The sequence below is a fragment of the Enhydra lutris genome, unplaced genomic scaffold (genome assembly GCF_002288905.1).
Source record: "Enhydra lutris kenyoni isolate GAN:26980312 unplaced genomic scaffold, ASM228890v2 scaffoldscaffold23, whole genome shotgun sequence".
Lineage (NCBI taxonomy): Eukaryota > Metazoa > Chordata > Mammalia > Carnivora > Mustelidae > Enhydra > Enhydra lutris.
Window position 1 is genome coordinate 28754632 of NW_019154107.1, and position 13322 is coordinate 28767953.

Genomic DNA, 13322 nt, shown 5'->3' on the forward strand with positions numbered 1-13322 from the left:
GTTCCTTGCTGCCCCCTACGTTTTCCTCTGACCCTTGTCCACAACCTCACTCTATCCAATCCCCTGGCCAGTGTCTTGGCTCCTTCTCTGTCCTGCCTCCTGACCTCCATCCTATGATGACTCTGATTCTGTCTTGACCCCTACACTCCTTCCTGTTCTCTTCCTTCATCCCCTCCCAACTCCAGGCCCTTGTTCTACCCCTCACCACGCCCCTCCACCCTGTTCAGATCTCCCTCTTCCTAACACCCACTTTCCATCTCCTCTCAGCCCAGAACTAGGGTCCTGTTATACCCTGCCCCTGAACTTAGAGGTTCTACTATTTCCATGATTGCAAGTTCATCCCAAATGCTTCTCTTAGTATGAGCAAGAGCAAACAGCCTTGGCCCTGTGTGGCTAAGGGGGTTTTCATATGTGATGCCCTTCACCCTCACCCAGTGATCTCACACACAGCTTGCATTTGTCTCCCTGCCCCAGGAGGGCATGTAACTGTTCCTATGTCCCCCCACCCTACCCAAGTGTGAAAGAACATCCTAAATTATTCAGTGACTCTCTGGGAGTCTGTGAGGTCTGGATCATGTTTCCAGCCTGGCTAGGTTGGGGGCTGCCCCATGTCAAGGTGGGGGGGTGTGGTGAGCAAACATGCAGGGGTGGGAGACTCAGGAGTATGTGTGACTCTTCCGTGTCATGTTAACCCCCATCTGCCAGTCCTGATCCTGGGTGTGCATGATCTCTGCTTTCCTGGCCTGAAAAAATCCATTCCAGGCCAGAGGCTTCAGGGCTTGATGGGGGTGGGATGGGGGTTAGAGGGGTTCTATCCCCCTTTCTCTGCTGTAAGCAATACAAATTTCGGTGCTAAGTCCATCCCATCTGTGTGTGTGTGTGTGTGTGTGTTGGGGGCATGTGTGTCGCTGGGTGTTAGAATTAGTCCTATCCTGTATTGACAATAACAGCTAGAGCAATACAAGTTTCTTTCACTGAATCTCCTTGATTCTGAGGACAGGCAGGGAGAATTTGGATAGCAAGAAGGTAACGTGTTATTCAATTGTGTTTTGTTCCTGCATTTGTCATAGAGAGTTGTAACAGCTTGAATAATGAGATACTAGACCCCTCTCATTTATCTGAAACACTTATCCAAACCTATTTTTTGAGCCCAATGTGAGGCTTGAACTCATGACCCTGAGATCAAAACCTGAGCTGAGATCAAGAGTCAGACGCTTAACCAACTAAGCCACCCAGGCACCCCTGTCCAAACCTACTAATAACAACACAAGCGTTCATTGTTCCAGCGTCTGTCTAGCACCTGACTTCTGAGAGGGAGCACTTGGATAATCCAGACAGTGAAAGGTACCAAGTTATCTGAAGAGGTTTTTTGTTTGTTTGTTTTTGCATTTTACATAGTGGGGAGGGTTCAGATGATGAGGGATAATGGCTCCAACTAAAAGATATATTCAAATCGATTCATTTCCTTGAACTCTAGTGGCAGGAGTTGGAACAGTAAGAGGACTGTGTTGTGTGAATATATTTGGTTCCTGCATTTTGCCTGGTGAGTAAGGGAATCTCAGAGAGTATGGGATGCCAATTCTATCTCAAAGGTGTATCCAGATCCATTCAGTTCCTGTATGTGGATAGTGAGCTTTTGGAGAATGTGTCTGAATAGGTTTGGTTCCTGCATTTTTGATGTTGGGTAGCTAGAGGTCTGATAATGATGGAGAACAGCTCTGTTTCAAATATGTCTGGTTTGATATTTAGGGAGGGTTCAATGTCTGGGTGATAAGTGGGGAGGCTGTGGAGGCTGAGGTATACCAGCTCTGTCTCAGCAGTGCATCTGCATACATTTAGTTTCTGATTTTGGATAGTGAAGAGTTTGGACATGCTTATTTGAGGGAAAACAGCTCTGTTTGAAGTTTATCGGGTGGAGCTGGGGGTACCAGCTCTGTCTCAAACACACACACACACACACACACACACACACACACGATTCCCGAGTTTGGATTGGGAGGAATGTTGTAATTATGACGGCCAATATATATTGAGCACTTACTTACCAAGGGCCAGTTACTGTCCTAAACAGTCTTTAAGTGTCATAATTCATGTCACGCTCACAACAGCCCTGTGAAGTGCATATTGTTGTCATCACCCCTGTTTTATAGATGAAGACATTGAGGCACAGAGAGGATAAGTGACTTGTCTGGGCAGCTACATAGCCATAAGTGGCAGAGCAGGGTTGAATCCCAGAGCCATGGTTTCCTACCCCTACAGGAGGCCACATGGGGCTCAAGTCCCGGCTGTGGTGGGACCTGGAGGTTGGCCATCTTGCAGGACGACGATGTGTGTGGGTGATTCTGCCCCACCTGTTGGCCTGGCCCAAGAGGCCCAATTACCTGCTCTCCCCTCCTTACTCCTGCCCTAGCCCATCTCCACACGGGTTTATTATTGTTGTTATTAACAGACATTAATGACGTGGTGTGAGTTTCCTTGTACTTTGAAATGCCTTCCAAAGTGATTCTGGTCTCTGTTGGCCCTGGAAATGCTGTTTACCCATTTTACAGATGAGGAAAGCTAAACCTTGGTGCTCAGTCTGCATCGCCAGCCAGATACCCTTGGCCCTCTCAGCTCTGGTTTCATAAGTGTCCCTCTTCCCAGCGTTCTTGCTGTCCCCCAAGAGGCGGGAGAGAGGCCGTGGCTGAGGGGACACTCCCCATGGACACTCAGCCACCCACCTTATGGCTGCTGCCTCCACCAGCCCTAGGCAGTGGAGGCGAGGGAAGGGGGCGGATGAAAGGAACCTTTGTGTCCCGTGCCAGAAATCTCACTCCCAGGAAGAAAGGTGGGCAGGGTGGCAGGAGGCCTCGCATTGCGTGTCTACATACACGGGGTAGGGCATTGCTGGTACAGTGCTCCCCTCCAGGCTTGGCCCCCCCACCAAGTGGGGAGGGAGCTTTCCTCACTCTGCTCTTTCACATCACAGCATGGGCTGCTGCAGGGGCCCGGGTTGGGCTTGGGCCCTGAGGTCACAGAGCAGATGGTCCCAAATGGAGCACAGGATGTGTGGTATGTGCCGGGGCAGGCCAGAGCCCTCAATTTCCTTGACTCCTGGCCAGAAATGCTCAAGGGGGAGGGGTGGGGCAGAGCCAGCCTGGATGTGAAGAAGCATGAGCCCCCTCCCCACTTTTCCTCCCTTGCAGGAGTAGCCCCTGTCCACCTCCAGCCCAGGACCCGGCCCCCCAAGTTCTGAGTCCACCCGCTCTTATGCATCTGTGATCAGAATCAGGCCTCCTCACCTCTCCGAGCCCCAGCTTCCGCATCTACGAACTGGCTATGAAGAGCTGGGTCTGCGTCATCCTCCCAGGTTTGTAGGGAGCAGTAGGGGTGAAAATGTGCATGATGTGTCAGTTGGCTGGGATGATTTCTTCTGGAGATGCAGAAGGTGGTAGGGTCTTGACACCCCAATCTTTCCTTGGAGAAGCTGGCCTCCTCTGTCCTGAGTTTGGCAAACTGTTACCCCAGTGAGGGTGGCGGTTGCCCCAAGACCTTCTCCCACCTGTGCCTTGCCCTGGAAGGAAAGGTAGGGGCCTCAGGCACGTGATGCTTGCTGCCAAGAGATACACACCCGATTTATACCCATGTGCTTAACAAGTCCCTAGAACTCCGTCCTCAGCTCCCAGGCAATGCCCTTGGGTGGGCAGGGTCTGATGTGGGCTCCTGGGTAGCACTAGAGGCAGCTCCACTCCCACGACCCTTGGCCCTTCTTCCTTTGTTCTCTACTAGGTGACTGGGGTGAGTGGGGACATCTGGGCTCTTTTCTTGGTCATGCTGAACACCCTGAAGGGACCTGGCCCTGAGATTGTCCCTGAGGGTGTCCTGAGCCCTGGTGACAGGCAGGCAAGGGTTAAGAGGTATGGGCTGGCCCAGGCCCTGGCCAGGTAGGCTGGGCTATTGCCTAGTGGGAGGCGGCCTAGGCATCCGCCACTGTGCTCACTGCTCACTGCCACTACCATCTGGAACAGGGCCTGATTGAGACAACTATCTTTTTTTTGAGGTACCTGAGGCCACCCCACAGCACCTCTCCGGCGTTGGTGAGCACTTGGGAACAGGGGGCCCAGGGGCGGGGTGGCGGGGAGAAGGGTGTAGGGTGTACTGAGCCTTCCCCTGGGAGAAAGCCAGGTCTGTGTGAGGAGTACAGTGAAGAAGGAGGGCCTGAGTAGAGGAGTGAAGCCCAAAATGTTCAATTTCCTCTCGTGGCATGAAGCCGATTCCTTGCCGGAAATGAATGAGGAGAAAGGATGGGGGAGAAGAGAAGCGAGAGTCCTCCTTCTCCACTGTCCCCCCTACTTCCTCTCCCCCTTCCTCCCCTGGGGAGTAGCCTCTGCCTTCCTGCAACCCCGGGGCCCTGGGGGAAGCCCAGACAGGGCTATTGAGAAACTGCTTCCCGACACCTGCCTGCCCCTGATCTGTTCGCCCAGAGTGGGGGCCAGGGTGGGGGCTCTAGGGCAGTGTGGGGAGCAGTCCCAGACACTGGGAGTTTGTATTTGCCCCACTAGTGGCAAGATAGGGAAATGGGGGGTCCCCACTGAGGTGTTAGGGTGCCACCCAGGTGAGGTGTCTTGGTTGTAAACAGTCATTACGGCCAGGCCAGGAATTTCTTTCTCGGCTGTGGTGTCAGAAGGGCAGACCTGAAAAACCTGCTGGGCCCGCCTCTGGGTGTGTGTGGGGGGTACCCTCTCAGCTCTCCTGCTGCAGCCCAGCCTGGGACAGGACTCAGGGGTTGGGGGGAGGGAAGTTAGGGAAGGGGACTGCTGGGATCCCCCTTTGATCCCTGTCTAGGTGGGGACAGGGCAATTCTGGACCCCAAGGCAAATGTGCAGAGGGCAGGCAAGCAGAGGCTGAGGTTAGGGAGCTCTCTGTGGGGGTGTGGGGCATTGACCCTGTGTCTAGCCTACCCAGTGACCCCGTGACTCAGGCCCTAGCTATGTCCCCGAGGTCAGGCTGACAGGGTGGAGTCGGGGTTCCTGTCTAGACCCCATGTTGACTTCCAGGATGCCGTGAGCTCCCAGGGAGGGAAAGCTCAAGGCAGCCCAGCATGGGATGTGGGACCTATCCTGGTGAATGGGCCCACCGGGGAGGAGTTAAAGTTCCTGTTGGGGTGGAGCCCTGGGAGAGTGCCTCAGACTCAGCTGGGAGCTGTGGAGGAAGGAGCTCCGGGAGCTTAGGGGCCCAAGAGGTTGAGCCCGGACCTCAAGGAAGCCCCGCCATGCCGGGCGACGTCAGGCTGTTTCAGAGTACATGCTGCTGCCTGGCTGTGCAGAAAGGCTCTCAGGCCTGACCCCTGCCCCTGAGAGCGAGGACAGGGGGCCACCGTTTGCCGGGAGCCAGTAGCAGGCCTGGTGGCCCCATGTTAACAGTTTGGCCGCATTCCACAGCAGATAGATGGGGAGGGGGCTCGAACCCTCACCTCCTTGGCCGCCTTGGTCTCCACCACACCTGGCCCCTGCAGCATGACAAGCTGGGATGAGGAAGGGAGGGGACCTCTGTGGCCTCATGAGGCCCTCCCAGTTTACTGCCACCCGCCCGAGGTCAGGCCAGGTGGTGGAAGGTGATGTCACCTGGCTCCCCAGCTGGGGAATGAGCAGGATGTGGGAGGGAAGGAGCAAACTCCAGAGGAGGGGATGAGGGCAGGGCTGGCAGCCAGCCAAGGCAGGCTCTGTGGTCAGCCAGGGTGTTTGGGGGCAGAGAGGGAAGCAGGAGGCAGGAGGCTTGTTATCTGCAGCTGTGGACTTTGCTGCTCACAGTCCCAGCAGGGTGACTCCCTTCTGACTCCCTTCTGCCGGTACAGGACTAGAACTGACTGGGGTGGGCAGAGGGACTGGAGGGGTCACGGGGCTAAGTGAACACTCTCCCTGTGGCACCGGGGCCGCAGGATGGAATCAGGATGAGGAGAGACCCACAGATCTGGGCTAGATCCGTATCTCAGGTCCCTTGGCATTCTCTCACTTACGCGACAGCCATTCATTGAGTGCTCACTGCTGGCTCAGGAGTGTTCTGAGTGTCAGAGATACGGTGAAAACAGGACAGGTATGTTTCTTGTCCTTGTGAACATGCAAGGGAAGCACAATCTCTTGTTGGACAGCAGTTTTGAGGGGACCTGGGCAGGGGCCCACCTCTGGAAGTGACATGCAAGCCCCGCGGTGTGTAAGCTTGCCCCCCTGGGGCCGGAGGGGTGAGACGTGGCAAGAGTGTTCCAGATAGCAGCCACAGCCTGGGCAAAGACCCTGAGGCCTGCTGGGCTGGGAGCTTATGAGGAATTGATGGGCTTGGAGCAACTCCAGCCAAGGAGGGTCAGGCCCAAGGGGTGGGCCTGGGCCGCATCCTTAGCCAGTGGGCAGGTTATTTACCCCTCTGTGCCTTAGAGTCCTCGTCTCAGAAATGGGGGCAGTGATCACAGAACTGCCATCAAAGGGTGGTTGGAAGATTGGGTGTGGCAGGGAAGGTGAATGTTCCACGACCCAGGTGCTTTATCAGTGCCCACCGTTGTTAGAGTTGGTTGAATCTGTACAGTTCATTCTCCTTCCCTAGGCAGGACTCCTGACTGCGGCCCATGGGCCTCTGAGGAGGCGTCGTAAGTCCACCTAGCTCCCCACGTGCTGTGCGTCCACTCAATGGGAAGGGGACCAAGGTACTAGGGCCCAGTGGGGCCAGACGCGGATACGGATTCTGAGAGGGCAGGTTGATCAGGCGGGCAGGGTCAGGGTTCCCCTTACTCCCAGCTGGGGTGTGGGGCGTTGGGCAGGGGCAGGGGTTGGGGGAAACGCGGGATGCACTTCCTTAACAGCTCCTGTGCGTCACTGCCAGGCCTTGTCCAGCCATCAGCCACGGCCTCTCAACAGCACCAGGATGGAAGTCAAAGGTCAGCTGATCAGCTCACCCACCTTCAATGCCTCAGGTGGGTGGCTGGTTCCCCTTCTCTGCCTCTGCCCCCACCTCTGAGTCACCACCTGCCTACTTTGAAAGGGTTGGTCCTTGGCCGCACAGCTGCGCCAGGATGCCCTGACTGATCTTTGCCTGGAACTTTGCTCCCTCTTTGTCCAGCTGCCCTGTTTGGAGAGGCTGCCCCCCAGGTGAAGTCAGAGCGTTTGCGGGGGCTGCTTGACCGGCAGCGGGCCCTGCAGGAGGCCCTGAGCCTGAAACTTCAGGAGCTCCGCAAAGTGTGTCTGCAGGAGGCGGTGAGGGCCGGGCCCTAAGTGTCTGGTGGCAGGGCGCGGTGAGGACCTGGAGGCCCTAGGCAGGCAGGTTGGAGTGGCAAGTGCCGAGCCACCTGTCTGGGCGGTAGATTCCCTTTCACCTTCTAGCTCCTCAAAGCTCAACTTTGATGTGTTAGAGTCAGTAAAATATGGTGGAGCAGGCCCTCAATTCCCTATCAGCAATTTGAAATCCCCAAACCCTTCTAAACAATAGTCATTTCCAAAATCTGGCAGTACAACCTGGCTTGAACTGACAAGGGGTGAGTTACCGTTTTGATTTACCCCTCTTGGTGTGAACAGCTACGCAGTTGGCCAGAACCCATAACGCAGTTCGCAGCATACAGCCCCAGGCCCTGAGGGGAGCATGACGTCATATGCAGTATATAGACGTGTGGCCTTTATGAAAGATAAGAAGTTCCAGATTCCAGAGCAGGTCTCCCGACCTCCCATGCCCACTGCCCCAGGGACTTGGGCCACCAAGGGGCTGAGAGTCCACAGCACCCCTATTGGGTGGCAAACTGGGAGGGAGGAGGAGAAGCAACAGGCATGGGGTGCTGAGCATTACTGAGCTCCTAGTAGGACTTCTGTAGCTTCTGTAGTCATTCCTGCTGTGCCCCATTCCCCAGCTAACCCTCGGTAGTCTCTGACCCCTGCCCCTCCAGGAGCTGACCGGCCAGCTGCCCCCCGAGTGCCCGTTGGAACCTGGGGAACGGCCCCAGCTGGTCCGCCGGCGGCCCCCTGCAGCCCGCGCCTACCCTCCATCGCACCCCAACCCAGCACACCACTCCTTGTGCCCTGCTGAGGTGAACAGACGGGCCTGGGGGGCAGGATGGGGATGGGACAGGTACAGATTGCCGCCTCGGGGTTGCAACCAGGGGAAGGAGAGGCTAAAGTGAGAAGGGAATGGCTTGAAGAAGGTGGGTTCTGGCTCTGAGGGAGGAGGCTGGGCCTCGTGGTCGTAAGCCTCTCATTCCCTGGAAGCTGAATCTGTCTAGTCCCTCCCCGAGACGGCCCTGCCTGCTGGAGAAATGAGCTTCACCCCAGAACAGGCCCCGCCCCTGCGCTGGCTGGCTCTGTCCACACTTGGGCCCGGGCCTTGGCCCCCTCCAACACTGACACTGGGTCCTGTCCCACCCTCTTGCCCACCCGCAGGAGCTGGCTCTCGAGGCCCTGGAGCGGGAGGTGTCCGTGCAGCAGCAGATCGCAGCCGCTGCCCGCCGCCTGGCCTTGGCCCCTGAGCTGAGCATTGAGCAGCGCCGCCGGCGGCGCCAGGTGCAGGCAGATGCGCTGCGGAGGCTGCACGAGCTGGAAGAACAGCTGGGGGACCTCCGGGCCCGCCTTGGCCTCCCGGGGCTCCCCCCTCCGCAGCCCCTGGCCCTGGCCCCGGCCCCGGGGGCGCTCATCACCACCCAGGGAGTATGCCTGGGCACACGCCTCGCCCAGCTCAGCCAAGGTGAGCCGGCCCTGTCAATGCCCAAGTGTGGGCATTGGCCGAGCAACGTGGCAGGGAGGGGTGGATGGCCAGTGAAAAGTGGGAGCCAGGCGGAGCTGAAGGGACCCAGCCTGAAAGAGGAGTTGAGATAAATGGGCTCTACAGTGAGGGTGGGGCTGCTGGGAACTTGACCAGATGGCACCAAGAAAACCAGGAGCCAAGCCTCAGGTGGTCTTGGATTCAGGTAAAGGTGGGTTCTTGGGAAGGAACGGGCCGGGGAGGAGACCATCCGGGGGTGTAAGGGGACTGCACCTAGGCCTTGCCTTGATGGGCCTGGGTCTCCCCTTCTCGCCTGTAGAGGATGGAATCCTGCACTCGGAGAGCAGCTCCCTCTCGGAGTCTGGGGCCAGCCATGATAATGGTGAGGACCTCTGGCTCCCACACCCACCCTTGCTTTGATGCTTAGCCCCTCCACTCTCTCTTTAACCCCTCCTGAGCCATGCCCCGTCCTCACGTGGGGCCCCCATCTTTCTTGCTTCACACTGCCCAGCTCCTCATCCCCAGTTCCAGCCTCATGCTTTAGCTCCCGCCTTTCCTTCTGCTGCTCCCTGCTTCACTCCCCCTGCCCCTGCCCACAGCCCATCAGGCCCCCTCTCTTTGACTTCTCCCCAACTTTCCGCCTTCTTCCCAGAGGAGCCCCGTGGCTGCTTCCCCCTGGCTGAGCGCCCCTCACCACCCAAGGCCTGGGACCAGCTGCGGGCCGTATCTGGGGGCAGCCCTGAGCGGCGAACCCCATGGAAGCCACCCCCGTCAGATCTTTACGGGGATCTGAAGAGCCGGCGGAACTCTGTGGCCAGCCCCACCAGGTGAGGGTGAACCCCTTCCCTTCCCCGGGAGCCAGGAGGGGGATCCTGAGCCTGGGCGGGCAGGACAGCTTGCTGGTGGTTACGGTGTCTAACCTGGACCCCCACCTGGGCCTGTCTTTCTGCTCAGCCCCACACGCTCGCTGCCCAGGAGTGCCTCCAGTTTTGAGGGGCGAAGCGTGCCTGCTACCCCTGTCCTCACCCGGGGCGCTGGCCCCCAGCTCTGCAAGTAAGGGGACTCTGAGGGTGGGCTTGAGGACCGGAAGAAGTAACTGTTCATTCTGACGGGGGGGTGGGCATTAGTAAAGGGTGTGGGATGTGAGAGGCTGGGCTTTGAAAGGTATATTTGGAAGAAGTCACTTCCTTTCTCTGAATCTTGGCTCCTCATCTGTGAGATGGGTATGATATCTGCATCTGAAGGACACTGTGGGCATAGTAAGTTCTGGTTCACATGCACTGAGCACCTAACACCTGCTGGGAATCCGTGCTCTGCGAGGTATGACTCTGGTCATTGCCATAAGGTCTCGGCTAGGTAGATGCTGTTGTTATTCCCAATCTATGGATGAGGAGCCTGAGGCACAGAGAGGTTAAGTGACTTGGTAGTAAACAGAAGACCTGGTGTTCAAACCCAGGCTGGTTTGACTCTAGAGTCCATGCATTTAATCACTGCACCCTCCTACTTCTTAAATTCTTGCTAAGCACCTGCTTTTCCAGGCTGTGAGTATAACGAAGTCCCTATCCTTATGGCACTCACATCCTGTGAACCGTGGCTGTGGGGCTGATAGTTCAGGGTGGCTCAGACACGTGGGGGGTGGGGGAGGGCAGAGAGTTCAGGAGTTGGATTCCAGGCCCAGGGATTAGGACCCCACTGCGAAGGGGCCGAGGGGCCAGGAGCTCGGAGACACAGCCTCGCAGGGCAGGGGGCCCCACGTGTTGGGAAGAGCCCTCTGCTGGCCTTCCTCTGTCAGTTTTCCCCCTCCAGCCCTGCACACGCTTACATCTCCCTTAGCGCTAACACCCCCCCATACGTCTTCCGTCCCTCTGCCCCCCAGCGTGGGACAGAACCTCCACTGCCTTTTACATGCCCCCACCTGACCCGTTTGTACACGAGGTCTTTGATCCTGGGCCTCCTTCAGAGATGCGCAAGTGGAAGCTCAGGAAGAGGTGGGGCACGGCGGGCCAGGCACTCCGCCTGAGATTTCCGATCAGTCATACTCTCATCACCCCCACCTCTGTGTCCCCAGACCCGAAGGCCTCCATTCTCGCCAGTGGTCCGGCAGCCAGGACTCCCAGATGGGCTTCCCCCGGGCAGACCCTGCCTCCGACCGTGCCTCCCTCTTCGCAGCCCGCACCCGTCGAAGCAACAGCTCTGAGGCCCTGCTTGTGGACCGGGCAGCCGGTGGGGGAGCTGGCTCCCCGCCTGCGCCCCTGGCTCCCCCTGCTGCTGGCCCCCCGGTCTGCAAGAGCAGCGAGGTGCTGTATGAGCGCCCACAACCAACCCCTGCCTTCTCCTCCCGCACAGCTGGCCCCCCAGACCCTCCCCGGGCTGCCCGGCCCAGCTCAGCTGCCCCTGCCTCCCGTGGGGTTCCCCGGCTCCCACCTGTGTGCGGGGACTTCCTCTTGGACTATTCCCTGGACCGGGGCCTGCCCCGAAGTGCTGGTGGTGGGGCGGGCTGGGGGGAGCTGCTGCCTGCAGCTGAGGTCCAAGGACCCCTCTCCCGCCGGGATGGGCTCCTCGCTGTGCTCCCGGGCCCACCACCTGTGTACACAGCTGACGGCAGCAGCCCCCTCCTCCGCAGCAAGGACCCCCACTCCCGTGCCACCCGCACCAAGCCCTGTGGCCTATCCCTGGAGGCCACCGAGGGGCCTGAGGTGCATCCAAGCCCTCTGCTGTGGATGCCCGCCCCCACCCGTGTCCCCCCGGCCGGTGAGCGCAGCGGCCATAAGAACCTCGCCCTGGAGGGGCTGCGGGACTGGTACATCCGCAACTCGGGACTGGCTGCCGGGCCGCCGCGCCGGCCTGTGCTGCCCCACGTGGGCCCGCAGCACCCGCCCTTCCTCCATGCCCGCTGCTATGAGGTGGGCCAGGCGCTGTATGGGGCCCCCAGCCAGGCGCCGCTCCCGCACTCGAGGAGTTTCACGGCACCCCCTGTCTCTGGCAGGTATGGGGGGGGCTTTTACTGACGGGTAGGGGTCTCTGGAGGCAGATGGCAAAGGCATCCAGGCTGGGGAGCAGCCAGTCACGGGAGTTAGTGACTCCGACCGCGAGAGAACTAGCCGCAGCCTCGCCTCAGGGTCCTGGGCCCTGCCTGACCTGCATGAATCCGTGGGGTCTTGGTGGAGGGGTGTCTTGGGCCCTGGCAGCAGCAGCAGCTGTCTACCAAGCTGTAGAAGAATTCTGATATTTGAACAAAACAGTGCATGTCTGCTGAAAATGAGCCTTGAAAGCAGGGTGCTGGGAGGAAGGGCCTCCCAGGCCCCTCGCCTCTCTCTTCTTCCTTTTGCCGTGCCCCCATGCTTGTGAGCCTAAAGGTGCTGTCCTGTGCCTGCCTCCACCTCTTTAACGAGCCTCTTTTCCTCTCTCTATGTCTTGTCCGTCTTTCCCTCTCTTCTGTCTTGGCACCCTGTCTGGATTCCTGCTACCCCTTCTAAAGATACTACGCGGACTTCCTGTACCCCTCGGAGCTGAGCTCTCGTTTAAGTGACCTGACGCTAGAGGGGGAGCAGTCCTCCAGCTCTGACCCCCAGACCCCGGGGACACTGGTCTGACCCCTTGTTGTCCCAGGCATGACTTTAGTCTGGGGAACACACGGCTGACCTCGCTGAACTCCGGGGTGTGATTGCTCAGTCCTGGGGGGGTGCCGACCTGATCTTCCAAGGCCCCTGGCTCCTTGTGGACCCACGAAGGTGTCTGACTCCCTGCTTCCCCTCTTATGCTGTGCTGGGAACTGGGGCCCTCAGCCAGCTGAAAAAAGAGGGGATGGTGTAATGGGGGCTCCAGGCCCCTTCCTCTGTTTCTGTTTACACTTGTGATTTAGGTATTCACTGTCTTCCCCCAACACTAGACCTTTTATAAAAGGGAAACTGTGATCTCGTCCTGGTTGGGTTCATTCCTATTCCCATGCCCAGCCTGTTCCATTTAGGACCTCTCCCCCCGCCCCAAAACCCGGACAATATAGGGTCTCAGGGCCCTGTTCGGGGCAGCCAGGAGACTGGTGTGAACAGAACTCCCTGCCATCCCCCCCACCAGGGCAGTTCTTGGGGAGGTGGGCTCTCTGCCCACATTCGGAAGGACTGAAGTCTGACTAGGGGGCTTGGGTTCATTTTCCTACTCCCAGGTGTGCCCATGGGAGCCCCAGTCCTTATCTGCCTGTCTGTGCCCGCTGCCTCTGCCCACAGGTTGAGATGGCCCAGCCTCTGCCCTATCTATCCTGGTCAGGAAGCCAGCCCTGCAGGAGGGCTAAAGGGCAGAGCCGCCGGGTGTGTTGTGTCCTGGGATGCTGCGGTGGTGGAGCCTGGCATCGGCTCGATGCCAGGAAAATCCTCAGGTGACGTCTGGCCACAGGCTGCGTCACGTCTTCCTTGGCTTTCTTTCCATCCACCACTTTTTAAACAAATCTACACAAGCTGTGTTTTCTATGATACCTATCTGTGACTTTCTGGAGCTAGGGGTCCCCTGACCTCCTTTACCTGGTGTTAAACTTTTCTTTTTCTACCAATGGATCTGGGCCCAAGACACTACCCACACTGGAAGGGGATTTCTATAATAAATGTGTAAACCGAACCCAT

General features: G+C 58.2%; 1 protein-coding gene across 3 annotated transcripts; it reads left to right on the forward strand.

The window, feature by feature from the left end:
• The first annotated feature begins 1209 nt into the window (after positions 1-1209).
• On the forward strand, positions 1210-13312 carry LOC111150436 (coiled-coil domain containing 120). 3 transcript variants are annotated; one of them, XM_022507897.1, is made up of 12 exons: positions 1210-3349; positions 4040-4076; positions 6574-6673; positions 6850-6904; positions 7087-7220; positions 7901-8041; positions 8391-8691; positions 9029-9091; positions 9362-9536; positions 9664-9762; positions 10778-11695; positions 12188-13312. In XM_022507897.1, exons 4-12 carry the CDS (start codon positions 6892-6894, stop codon positions 12300-12302), a joined length of 1959 nt encoding a protein of 652 aa, XP_022363605.1. In that variant the 5' UTR covers positions 1210-3349; positions 4040-4076; positions 6574-6673; positions 6850-6891; the 3' UTR covers positions 12303-13312. The 3 variants fall into 3 exon arrangements, with proteins under 3 accessions (XP_022363605.1, XP_022363606.1, XP_022363607.1); XM_022507898.1 differs by having other exon boundaries at positions 6850-6940; positions 10778-12262; XM_022507899.1 differs by having other exon boundaries at positions 10778-12262.
• The last annotated feature ends 10 nt before the right edge of the window (positions 13313-13322 follow it).

Coding starts and splice junctions, on each gene's coding strand:
- LOC111150436 (XM_022507897.1), top strand. Junction 9,537..9,663: donor TCTGTGGCCAGCCCCACCAG/GTGAGGGTGAAC, acceptor CTTTCTGCTCAG/CCCCACACGCTCGCTGCCCA. Junction 11,696..12,187: donor GCACCCCCTGTCTCTGGCAG/GTATGGGGGGGG, acceptor CCCCTTCTAAAG/ATACTACGCGGACTTCCTGT.